At 39.9% G+C, this 12,494-nt stretch overlaps 2 protein-coding genes across 5 annotated transcripts in view; one reads left to right on the top strand and one right to left on the bottom strand.

Annotated features, from left to right (window-relative positions):
- PLEKHA3 (pleckstrin homology domain containing A3) overlaps window positions 1–3,933 on the top strand; it is a 30,328-nt gene extending 26,395 nt beyond the window's left edge. For 3 of the 4 annotated variants that reach the window (XR_008823597.1, XR_008823598.1, XR_008823600.1), the window contains one exon: window positions 3,523–3,933. The gene's annotated coding sequence lies outside the window, so the exon portion shown is untranslated. The remainder of the gene's footprint in view (window positions 1–3,522) is intronic. The other variant, XR_008823599.1, reaches the window with a different exon arrangement.
- TTN (titin) overlaps window positions 1–12,494 on the bottom strand; it is a 238,651-nt gene that overhangs the window by 8,875 nt on the left and 217,282 nt on the right. The window contains exons 231-251 of the mRNA XM_056349795.1: window positions 11,994–12,281; window positions 11,602–11,901; window positions 9,457–11,523; window positions 9,064–9,366; window positions 8,677–8,982; window positions 8,292–8,582; window positions 7,874–8,173; window positions 7,463–7,768; window positions 6,908–7,213; window positions 6,526–6,807; window positions 5,649–6,242; window positions 5,260–5,547; window positions 4,830–5,129; window positions 4,070–4,372; window positions 3,484–3,786; window positions 2,781–3,365; window positions 2,340–2,645; window positions 1,948–2,247; window positions 1,123–1,698; window positions 725–1,030; window positions 32–625 (exon numbers count right to left, since the gene is read on the bottom strand). Of these exons, the coding sequence (XP_056205770.1) occupies window positions 32–625; window positions 725–1,030; window positions 1,123–1,698; window positions 1,948–2,247; window positions 2,340–2,645; window positions 2,781–3,365; window positions 3,484–3,786; window positions 4,070–4,372; window positions 4,830–5,129; window positions 5,260–5,547; window positions 5,649–6,242; window positions 6,526–6,807; window positions 6,908–7,213; window positions 7,463–7,768; window positions 7,874–8,173; window positions 8,292–8,582; window positions 8,677–8,982; window positions 9,064–9,366; window positions 9,457–11,523; window positions 11,602–11,901; window positions 11,994–12,281 (9,204 nt within the window). The remainder of the gene's footprint in view (window positions 1–31; window positions 626–724; window positions 1,031–1,122; window positions 1,699–1,947; window positions 2,248–2,339; window positions 2,646–2,780; window positions 3,366–3,483; window positions 3,787–4,069; window positions 4,373–4,829; window positions 5,130–5,259; window positions 5,548–5,648; window positions 6,243–6,525; window positions 6,808–6,907; window positions 7,214–7,462; window positions 7,769–7,873; window positions 8,174–8,291; window positions 8,583–8,676; window positions 8,983–9,063; window positions 9,367–9,456; window positions 11,524–11,601; window positions 11,902–11,993; window positions 12,282–12,494) is intronic.

The raw sequence follows: 12,494 nt of genomic DNA, 5'->3' as shown, positions 1-12,494 counted from the left end.
CATTTGTTAGGAATCAAAACCCTTTATTCACCTTCAACATCCAAAGAGGCAGTGCCAGACACCGATCCTCCTTGGTTGGTAGCTCTAACTTGATATACTGTGGCATCATCATCTGTTACATTTGTGATGACCAGCTGGTGATATCCACCCTTGAATTCCTGTATCTTGATCTTTTCACCATCTGGCATGATCTCTTTGCCCTGTCTGTACCACTTGACAATTGGTTTAGGATGACCAGTGACTTTGCAAACAAATGTGGCATTAGCTTGAAATTTCACATTCAGATTCCTTAGTTCTTCCTTGAAATGCGGAGCTTGAATTGGTACATCAGATTTTGGAGTGACTGGTTGTGATACCTCACTCCATTCACTTTCACCACCAAGATTTTCACATTTCACACGGAACTCATATTCAAGACCTTCAATAAGATCTTTCACAGAATAGACCGTTTCACGAATTTCATCTGTTGTTACAGAAATCCACTTGTTTTGTTTTTTCTCACGCTTCTCAAGATAGTAAGTTCTAATCTTGGCACCACCATCACTTGCAGGTGGCTTCCATGAGACAACACAAGAATCCTTTGTGACGGCACTTGCTACTGGCTGACCAGGTTGTCCTGGTTTTTCTGTAAAGAAAAAAAAAAAAAAAAAAAGAGTTCAAAACCTGAAGTGAGCTTAGTAATTACAGGGGACATACAGAAACTGGTATTTTGGCATCCACTTACCAAATGGAGGCTTCATGACAACAACTGATGAAACCTCCAGTGCTTCACTAATGCCATATGTATTCTGAGCAGAAACACGGAAATAATAGCCTGCATTTTCAGTTAGGTTAACAATTCTACAGGTTGTCCCTGAAATGCTTGAAGATACAAGTTGCCATTCTGCTCCTTCCTTGGCTTCACGTTTCTCTATGATGTAATTGGTTATCATAGCACCACCATCATCCTCTGGTGCTTTCCAGCTTATCACCACAGAATTCTTCAGTATAGACTCTATAACAATTGGTCCTACTGGTTTATCTGGCTTATCTGTAAAAGAAAAAGCATGATATTTTTAGCTCTTTTGCCAGTAAATAGTTGACAAAATATTCCACAAAGATACTGAAAATAAAAATAAATACCTTGTATTTCCACATTGAGTACAGTGTCCACTGTTCCAAATGTGTTACTGAGTTGCACTTTGTACTTCCCAGCATGAGTCTTGTGCTGGACATTCTTAATAGCAAGATGAGTATAATGCTCTGTGTTCTCAATAGTAACCGTTTCTGATCCTCTCAAAGGTTTGTTGCCATGGAACCAAGTTATTGCTGGTACTGGTCGACCAATATACACAATGTGGAGGCGGAGGGTGCCACCTGCACCTGCATAGTATTTCTCTTTCAATGGGAAGCCAGGGTGGAACTGAGGAGGAGCCTGCAATAATAGCTTGCCACTAGATTCAATTTCTCCCACATCGTTGGTAGCCATACAGGTGTAGAGACCTTCATCCTCCTGTTCGTCCGTTATTACTGTCAGTGTATGATTGCGTCCGTCAGATGACATCTTGTATTTTCGGCTTTGTACCAGTTCTTTGCCGAAGCGGTACCATTTAATATCAGGCAAAGGTCTCCCAACAATCTGGCATGTAAGCTGAGCTGCTTCACCCAGTTTAGTTGTAACATCCTGCATTTCTTTCTTTATGGCAGGTGCTTCTCCAGCTATGACAAAGGAAATTTAAAAATAATTAAGGTTACTATGAAATTTTTCCTCTATTACTATATCACTGGAAATAAATTAATTTTCATTTATACTTGTGCCTCTTGTACTTGAAAGACTGTGCTTTAGGACAGTCATGTTGGCAAATAACATGTAAAACAAATAGGCAGCTTGCTAAGTGCGGCACTGTAATTTATGACACAGCAAATCTCAACATATCACAGCAAATATGACAATGTATTTTTGCTTACATGTTAATTTAGTTTTCACTGCCATAGCAGTTCTTCGAGGTCTGCTGAGGCCGGTCTGATTTTCTGCAAAAACACGGAACTCGTATTCTGTAGCCTCTAGCAAACCTCCTACTGTAAACTGCCTGTCCTTGATGCGTTCTTTATTGCACTTTTTCCAGGTGCTTTCTCCAGACTGACGATATTCAACCCAGTAGCCAAGGATCTCTTTGCCACCATCGCTTTCTGGTCGTTCCCATTCTAATGTAATGCTGTCCTTAAATATAGACGTGATCTCAATTTCTCCAGGTTGGCTTGGTTTGTCTGAAAATTAAAATATATACAGAAAATAAATTCCTCTCTAAATGTCACTAACTTGCTCTTCAGAATATCTGTTAATTCAAATGCTTTCTTACCAAATGGATCCTTGCATACAACTGGTTCAGAAGCAGGACTTGCTTCACTTTCACCAATGTCATTTTGAGCAATGATACGGAACTGATACTCAGCATCTGGAACAAGTCCTGTGACTGTGTACATTGTAGTTGTAATCTGTGTCTTATTATGCCGCACCCATTTTTCTGTAGATGTCTCTTTACGTTCAATGTAGTAGCCAGTTACACGAGAACCACCATCATCTTTAGGTCTGGACCAGGACAAATTGACAGAACTCTTTGTAACATCAAGCACTTCAGGTGGGTTGTTTGGAGGCTCTGGAGGATCTGTTAATAATTATAATAACAAAAATAATAGAGTAGTGCCATAGCATTAAAACATTTGCATATATTATTGCAATTTTAGAACCATAATGTAGTAATTAAAATTATTTAAAAAAAAAAATCTGAAAGGGAACTTACTTAGAGGTGTCTTTGGTACTGCTGGTTCTTCAGATTTGAGAGATTTGCTAATACCAAAATGATTTTCAGCGGAAACACGGAAGTGATATTCCACATTTTCTTTGAGTCCTTTCACCACTAGTGATGTCCCTTTCACTCTAGAGTCAACAGTGTACCAGGCGGTCTTTGGTACTTCTCGTCTCTCAACAATATAACCTAGGATATCTGCACCACCATCATCTGTAGGAGGTCTCCAGCTCACTCTGACAGAACGAGCTTGTATATCATCATACTCAAGTGGCCCTTCTGGTGGATTCGGAATGCCAATCACTCTGACTTTAATATACACAGCTTTTTTGCCACACTTGTTTTCAAGTGCCAAATCATAGGTGCCTGAATCTTCTCTTTCTGCATCTTTGATCACAAGTTCTGTGTGAGTGTCCGAAGTTGCAATCATGGCCCTCTTGCTGATGTCATGTCCTTCTTTTGTCCATTTGCATACTGGGATGGGCTTACCCTTAATGGGTATTGTAAGCCTGATAACTCCACCTTGTCTCACCATGAGACCTTCCTGGTATTTTTCATCAAGTTCATAGTCAGGATACTCTGTAAACAAAATTAACATGTCATGCTTTGTCTGTTTTACAGATTATATCATACCTGCTTTAGACAAATACATTTTTAGGACAAATTTCAAAATTACTTAAGACTTAAAGTGTCTTACCAAGCATTTCTGTTATTTTGACTGTTCCTGGTACTTCAGCAGGTTCTCCTGGCCCACCAGCATTACAGGCTAGCACACGGAATCTGTACTCTGCACCCTGGGGGAGATGTGTCAAGGTGTATTCCCGAATCTTGGTTGGCGTGGTATTGCATTTGGTCCATTCAATCTGATCAACCTTCTGCATCTCAATTAAGTAGCCAGTAACTTTAGAACCACCTTCATCTTCTGGTGGACTCCAAGCCAGGGAGACGGATGTTCTTGTAGTATCAGTGACTCTTGGATTCTGAGGTTTACCTGGAGGAGCTGGAAGGGAAGATCACATGGAGGGGCTGGGATCTTTTTTTATGAATATTTAAAAGATACAACAAACGCTAACTTGCAATATATGATCTGTATTAAGTCCATATAATTTATACAGGAAAAATAAGAATAAAGGAATTTTCATTAATATTTTCTTGGTTTTCTTCGGTCAGAATCTCATTTATTAACACATCCAGATACATTTCCAAATTAAAAAAAGGGTAAATTTTACTAGTATCATTCTCTTCTGTCTTAATGTGCTTAACCTATGTAGGAAATTACTTACCAATTGGATCTCTGGCAACAGCAGACTTGGAAGGGCGGCTGGGTTTGCCAGTGCCTCTGGCATTGATTGCTGTGACTCGGTGTTCATATTCTAATCCTTCAACCAACCCAGTGGAACGATAACGAGTCATAGTAACTGGTACTTTATTTACACGGATCCATCTATCTGCTCTAACTTCTTTGCGTTCCACAATATAACCAGTAATCTGTGAGTCACCATCATCTTCTGGAGGATACCAAGTTAATGTCATGCCATCTCGACAGATATCAAACACTTCTGGAGTGCCAGGAGGACCAGGAATACCTGTAAAAGCATAACATCGTATTAGTGAAAAAAGCATCAAATGATTCTACACATTAGTAATATGCAACACATTGTGAATGACAATGTAATACCAACGTCCTATCAAACTCTTTTTATCAGCAGATATCAAAGTACTTTACAAACTAGGTCAGTGAAATACTAATACTAAGTTTTTGTAATGGGGTAAAGCAATTTTTCAAGGCTAATGCTAGACCTGAGCAGAAAATGCAAGTTTACCATCCAGCTTCTGTGAAGTGCATCTATAATATCTGTATAGTTTTACGGATGGCATTTTTCTCTAGAAATATAACAAGTCTACTGTGCATCATAATGTACCATTTTATTTGACAAAAGAAGTAGTAGCCTCTAGAAAAATCTAACCTATGTGTGGAAATATAAGCCTATTTAAATATGCATTTTTATTTTTAAAGGTAGAGAATAAAAAATTCAGACTTACGGATTCTGCTCTTGCATTCTATAATTTCAGACTGCAGGTAAGATCCAATTCCAAAGCGGTTGGTAGCAGCCACACGGAACACATATTCTGCACCTTCAACAAGTCTGGTGAATTTAAACGTTGTCCTGGTTACTGACTCTGAAACTGGCAGCCACCCAGGACGGTGAGCATCACGCTGTTCTACCACATAGCCACTAAGAGTAGCTCCACCATCCAGCTCAGGTGGCTCCCAGGAGATGGTTATGTAATTTGAATCAATTTCATCAATTCGGATAGGTCCAACAGGTGGTCCAGGTTTGTCTAGAGAAAAATAAAACCAGAAGATTAAAAGACAAAAAATAAAAAAGGGGAAAAGCAATCATATTGCTTATGTAACAAAATGTACAAATGGAGAAAGATCATACAGACAATTATTTTCATAATTCCTTACCGAGAATTATAACTTTTAATGTATCAGTAACTGTTCCAGTTGTGTTCTTCAGTTCAAGCGTATACTCTCCAGTGTCATGTATGGTGGTCTCACGCACAGTTAATTTAGCCATTTTGGCAACAGTCTCAATTTTGACGCGTTCTGATTCTTTTAGTTTAGAACCAGCGACAAACCAAGATGCAGCTGGAGGTGGTCGTCCTTCAATTGGAATAGCTAATTCAATGGGCTTGCCAGCAGGTACATGAATTGTCTTCTGAGGTATTCCAGCAAAGTCAATTGTTGGTAGAACTAAGAAAAGCAAATCATTGATATTTTAAATACTCATTTTATAAATATCACATTCATCCGGTGTAAACTTCACCCTGTTATTTTTAACAGTAGGTACCTACCTTTTTGGTCTTGTACTGTCACTGCTGTGACAATCTCTCGTGGTTCTGACACACCCTTCTGATTCTGTGCTCTGACCCTGAACAAGTACTGTTCACCTTCATTGAGAGAGATAATTGTGTGCTCGTAGACAGTAGGCTTCAGTGTCACCACTTTCAACCACCTTTCTGTTCCAGCTTTGCTGGCCTCAATAACATAGCCGGTCAATCTGCTGCCACCATCATGCAGTGGTTTCTCCCATGCAAGAGTAACGGTTGATTTAGTGGTGTCAATCACTTCCAGTTTTTGTGGTACCATGGGGACATCAGATACCAGTACTGCATCAGATGTTTCACAAGCTTCACCAATGCCATAAATATTTTCAGGTAGTACTCTGAAATAATACAAAGCTCCTTCTAGAAGTCCAGTAACTCTACAAAATGTCTTGCTGCATTTGATAGTGACAGTCTTGTAAGCTCTCATGGAAGCTTCGCGTTTCTCAATTATATAATTGTTGACTGGGGCTCCACCATCAATGGCTGGAATATCCCAAGTAAGTGTCACAGAATCTTTCGATACTTCCTTAATTCTCACTGCAGCTGGTGGACCAGGTGTATCTAAAACAAAAACAACAATTATTTTTTTCTTTTGCATCCTTTCCTTTTACAGTCAATGGTTTCTTCTGCATAAAAAGAAACAAGAATGCTGGGATCTGATTTACAAACTAGCACAGCTTTAGAATCCCTGTATTTTCCTTTGTATTAGATTGTTTCTTTGACTTCCCAAACATTCCCATGTTATTTATACTGCAAACTTCCTTTGGAAATGAAAGACTCTTATTCTTGAGCAACGTACACTATGAGTGATGTAATGCCCATATATAATTGTAGCAGTACTTACCATACACTTTTACAGAAATAGTTGCAGATTTTTTTCCTGATTGATTTTCAGCCTCAATGACATATTTTCCAGCATCATACCGATTAACTTTATCCACGATAAGCAGAGTGTAGCTGTCTGTGGTATCAATAATACCTCGACTTACAAGGTCAACACCCTGCTTGCTCCATGTGATTACGGGAGCAGGTCTGCCAGATACAGAGACCATTAGGCGCAGGGAACCGCCAGCTCTGACTGTAACTGTCTTCTTCAGATCATCAGCAAGCTCAAGCTCAGGTATTTCTGATGAAGGGTGTAAAAAACATGGAATTAATTAATCTTTTAGTGGTTCTGAAGGAAAATATAATTATTCCTTAAAATGTACATTAAATTTTCAAATTACCTATTCTTTCCACAGGTTCTATTTCTGCTGATGATTCACTAAATTCACTCATACCATTCACATTTGTAGCAGCAACTCTGAATTGGTATTTCTGGCTTGTTTTAAGACCAGTCACGGTGAACTCAGCATTCCTCAGAGTGGCAGTGGTATGTGGTCGATACCACTGTTCAGTGCCTTCTTCTTTCATTTCAAGAACATAGCCTAAGATGTCAGCGCCACCATCATATGTGGGCTTTGACCATGCTAAACTTATGCTGTGCTTGGTAGTGTCCACAACTCTTGGCGCTGAAGGTGGTGCAGGAGTATCTTTGAAATAGAAGAAAATGCATTTCACATTGGTGCAGGAAACATTTTACAGTCAAAACCAATTTCTAAACAGCTAATGCCAAGAAATGTATTTAAAATGAACTACAACTGCTTTTAAGTCTATTCTAATACTAGCTAGTTCAGTGAAATCATATGTGGGTTTGAGTATCTTAGTCAAAGGGTCAACATGGCTTTATGCTCCACTATTATAAGTAAATATTAAAATATGTTTTAAATGTGGTAACTTACATGATGGTTCTTTACACAACATGTATTGTGAAGCTTCACTAGGCTCGCTGTTCCCAGCAGCATTCACTGCAGTGACACGGAACTGGTACTGGCTGCCTTCCATGAGACCAGTGACTTTCAGTCTGGTATCATAAACAGTGTAATCTCTGTTCACTCGTGTCCAGCGCAGACTTTTCTTTTCACGTTTGTCCACAAGATAGTCCTTAATCTCACTGCCACCATCTGATTCTGGTTTCATCCACTGAATAATGACATGTTCCTTGCCAACACTCACTTCTTCAGGAGCACCAGGTGGTGTTGGGATAGCTGGGGTTTTTTTAAAGGTGAAAAAAAAAAATTGTTTAACAAATTGTTTATCTGTGAGAAATATTCCACAAATTCTGATGCAGAATGGAAGGTAGTAACACTCACTGAAAGCATTCCTGGCAATCACAGGTTCTGTTTCAAGTGGAACACCTGGTCCATATTTGTTGACAGCTCTAACACGGAAGATGTATTCATTATTTTTAATAAGTTTTGTTACTACATGTGATAAAGTCTGGCATTCAGCCTCAACAATAACCCAGTGAAGTCTGCTGGTTTCACGCCTTTCTACAATGTAGTGGGTGATTTGTGCGCCTCCATCTTCCTCAGGAATGTTCCATGCCAGAGTACATTTCTCTTCTGTTACTCTGCTAACTGTGATTTTGCCTGCGCATGGACCTGGTGAATCTGGGTAGAGATGAAAACAAGTATTGTTATTGGCAGCTAAGGACAGGTATCTCACTTATTTAAAAGAATGTGGGGGTTTTAGTATACTAAGTATGAATATTAATCATGGGATACATACCAAGCACTTTGACAAGAACAGAAATTTGTTTCATCCCACTGGCATTTTTAACTGTTAGAGTGTATTTCCCACTATCACTTCTGTCACAGAACTTGATAATTGCAATGGCTCGTTTGCTGGTGTATTGCAGAGATATCTTTTCACATAGATCCAATTCCCTGTCACCTTTGGACCAGAAGACTTTTGGTTCTGGTTTCCCACCAACGGCTGCATCAAGAACAAGATCTGATCCAGCCCTAATGGTCACAACTTCTCCCTGCAGTCTGGCATCAAGTTCAGCCTTTGGTGGTGCTGTCATAAGGAAAAAGAGATTAAAAACAAATTACATGACAGTACTAGAAATAGAACATTATGATTTCAGTTTTTCCAAGTGAGTATTTCTTACAGTATTCATCTTTGCAAATGACAGCACCAGTGGATTCAGATCCTTTGCTAATCACACCAGCCGCATTCTTTGCTAGTACGCGGAACTCGTATGCTTCATCTTCACTAAGAGCTGTCACAGTAAAAAAGTTTTCTGAGACAATGGTATAATTGCATTTCAGCCAGCGTCCATCACCAGATTTGTTATATGGTTTGCGCTCTATAATATATCCGATAATTTTGCTTCCACCATCATAAAGGGGTGCTGACCAGCTCAACGACACTGTAGATCTGGTGACATCTGTTACTTCTGGCCTTCCGGGTGGATCTGAAGGAATAAACCAGAAAAATGTGACGTGCAATTCTATTTTAGCTTAAATAACAACATAACCCTAAAAGTAATACTTACCAACTGGATTTTGAGCCACTACAGGTCTGGAAGCTTCACTAGCTTTGCTAACACCTGCAGCATTTAGAGCATAGGTTCTGAATTGATATTCTAGGCCTTCCACCAGTCCTGTGACTTTGTAGTTGCATTCACAGCATGGCACTTTGTTCTCCTTCACCCAAAGGATGGTGTTGCGCTCCTTCTTTTCAACCCAATATCCAATGACTTTGCTGCCACCATCATGATAGGGTTCCTCCCAGCGAATGGCCATGGAAGTTGCAGACACAGAATAGACTTCTGGCCTCGACGGTGGGCTTGGTGGAACTAAACACAAAAAAAAGATGGGGAGGAAAATGTTAGTTATTACAGATACCTCAGAGGAAAAGAAGAGATTTTGAAAAGTGTTTCACTTACCGAATGGATGCTCAGCGACTATTGTTTTTGATTCAAGCGGTTTGCTGACACCAAATCTGTTTTCTGAGCTTACTCGGAAACTGTACTCCTGGTATTTTGTGAGATGAGTGACTTTGATCTGTGTACGTTTCACACTGGAATTTACCAGCTGCCATACTGTTGTGCCAGATTCACGTTTCTCTACAATGTAGTTTGTAATATCACTGCCACCATTATCTTCGGGTTCTTTCCAGGTCAACACACAGGAATCAGCAGAGACAGATGATATTTCAATTGGGCCAGTGACAGGACCTGGCCTTCCTATGACTACCACTGTGACAGTAAATGTTTTCACACCAGCAGTGTTTTCAAGTGTGAGGTAGTATTTACCAGAGTCACCTCTCATACTGTCCTTTACAGTCAGTGTGGTTCTGTCTTTTGTTGTCTTGATGGTCACTCTCTCAGTTTCCTTCAGCCTCATCTCCTCAAGTTTCCATGTCACTTTTGGAGCTGGGCGCCCACTGATTGGTATATCAATAGTAAAGGTGCTTCCAGCCTTGCATGTTATGAGCTGCCTACTTATTTCACTGAGATCTGCTGTTGGTTCGATCTGTGGCTCCTTAATAATAACAGAAGAGAAAGCTTCTCTTGGCTCACTGTAGCCAGCATCATTCTTTGCCTTGACCCGGAACTCATATTCAGTATTCTCCACAAGGCCTTCAACAGTGAAAGTAAGTTGTTTGGTTTGTCCAGCTTCAATCCAGGAGTCAGATCCTTTTTGTTTCATTTCAAGAAGGTATCCAGTAACACGGCTACCACCATCGTGATCAGGTTTAAGCCAAGCTAAAACTACAGAAGATTTGGTTGTATCAACAATATCTAGTCTCTTAGGTGGAGCAGGTTCTTCCGTGGCTACAACTGGTTCTGTTAATTCACAGGGTTCACCTACACCATATTCATTTTCTGCTGACACTCGGTAGTAATATGGTACACCTTCTGCCAGATCAGTGACTTTAAAGATTTGTCGGGTGCATTTTGAACTCACTACTTGCCAGCTACGACGGCTTGCTTCCCGTTTTTCCACAATGTAGTGATGGATACGTGAACCTCCATCCAGAACAGGAGCATCCCACAATAAAGTAATAGATCCTCGAGTCACATCTTTAAACGTAATAGGACCTGGTGGACCAGGTGTGTCCAAAACCTTTACAGTGAATGTAACAGACTTACTTCCACTGTTGTTTTCCACAGTAAACACATACTTGCCAGCATCATTTCTGTTGCATTCCTCCACAGTCAATGTGCTGAATGAATCAGTTGTTTGAATGTCAGCACGCAAGCTGAGATTAGCATCTGCTTTGGACCACACAGCAGTAGGAACAGGTCTTCCAGAGAAGGCAATGAATAGACGAATGCTTGCACCTGCTCTTACAATATGAGTCTGCTTGAAGTTTGCATCAATATCAATTTCAGGTGCAGAAAGCCTGTCCACAGTTTGGACTGAAGCAGGAACTTCACAACTTTCTCCTTTGCCAGCAGCATTGACAGCACTAACTCTGAATTTATAGTGTTCTCCTGCCTCCAAATCAACAACAGTGTATTTAGTAGCAATAACAGTCTCTGCATTGACTTTCTGCCATGCTTCGAGATCAGCTTTGCACATCTCAATAATGTACCCAATTATTTCCGTGCCTCCATCAAAAACTGGCTTGGTCCACTCTAAGCTTACACTAGTCTTTGATGTATCTATCACCTTTACAACATTAGGGGCACTTGGTGGGCTGACTGGCTCTCTACATTTAATCAGCTTTGAAACATCACTTGGAGGTCCAACTCCTGCAGCGTTTTCAGCCATGACATGGAATTCATACTCGTTGCCTTCAATAAGGCCAGTTACTCTGTATCTGTTCTCAGAAATGGGCCTCTTACTGGATACTTTAACCCAGCGCATACTCTTCTTTTCTCTCCTTTCTAGAATATACTCATTTATCTCACTTCCTCCATCTGATTTTGGTCTTGCCCACGTGAGTGTGATACTGTCTCCTGTTACATTGGTAGGCTCTGGAGTTCCTGGTGCATCAGGGAGAGCTAAAAAAAGGAAAACATCATTAGAAAGAGAAGATGGTAACTCCACAGTTATTGCTACAGAATGAGGTGGAAACTTACTGTAAGGTATTTGTGCGGTAACTGGATCAGACTCCAAAGGTCTGCCAACTCCAAATTTGTTCACTGCAGAGACACGGAACTGGTACTCATTGCCTTTAATTAATTTAAGTGCTGTGTAGCTGCAAGCTTCACATTTATCTTCAACTAATGCCCAAGCAATCCTGCTGGTTTCACGTTTTTCAATTATGTAGTGGGAAATAGAAGCACAGCCATCATTAGCTGGAGGCTCCCACCATAACGTGACCTTTTCTCCAGTAATGTTCGTGAATCGTATCGGTCCACCAACTTTTCCTGGTGTGTCTGCAATTTCAAAAGTTCAGAATTATAATTTCCTGACACTTAGAATAAAATACTATTTCTAAAGAGGATGCTGAAAGTGTTTCATGTGTTACCTTGTACTCTGAAGGTAATATCTTCTCGTTTAGTGCCTGATGCATTTTTGGCTTCTACTGTATACACTCCACGATGATCCCGGGTAGCATCTCTAATGAAGATTGTACTATATCCAATAGCTGTAGTTATTTCTATATTCGTTACTTTCTCAATCTCCTTACCATCCTTAAACCATGTCACTTTAGGTACTGGACGTCCTTTGATTAGAGCTTTAAGTCTAATGCTCTCTCCAGCTTTAACAGTAAGGCCTTCGAAGTGCTCAAGGCCAAATTCAATTGTTGGAGCAACTAAAAAAGGAAAATACAATTCAGTTCCCATATAGCTAAGTATTTTTTTCTGATACTCTTTTAAATGTACTAAGTATAAAAAAATTGTCATAAAGACAATTCTTTCACTTAGAAAATGTCATTCTCTAAAAAGCAGTTATTATAGGAACTATAAACTTATTTTTCCTGTAAGCACACAGTACATCATATTAACAATAGGTGAAAGACACTGTT

This window comes from Falco biarmicus, chromosome 8 (assembly GCF_023638135.1).
Source record: "Falco biarmicus isolate bFalBia1 chromosome 8, bFalBia1.pri, whole genome shotgun sequence".
Classification (NCBI taxonomy): Eukaryota; Metazoa; Chordata; class Aves; order Falconiformes; family Falconidae; genus Falco; species Falco biarmicus.
The sequence above is the reverse complement of the archived record's forward strand: the minus strand, read 5'-3'. Positions and strand labels throughout refer to the sequence as shown.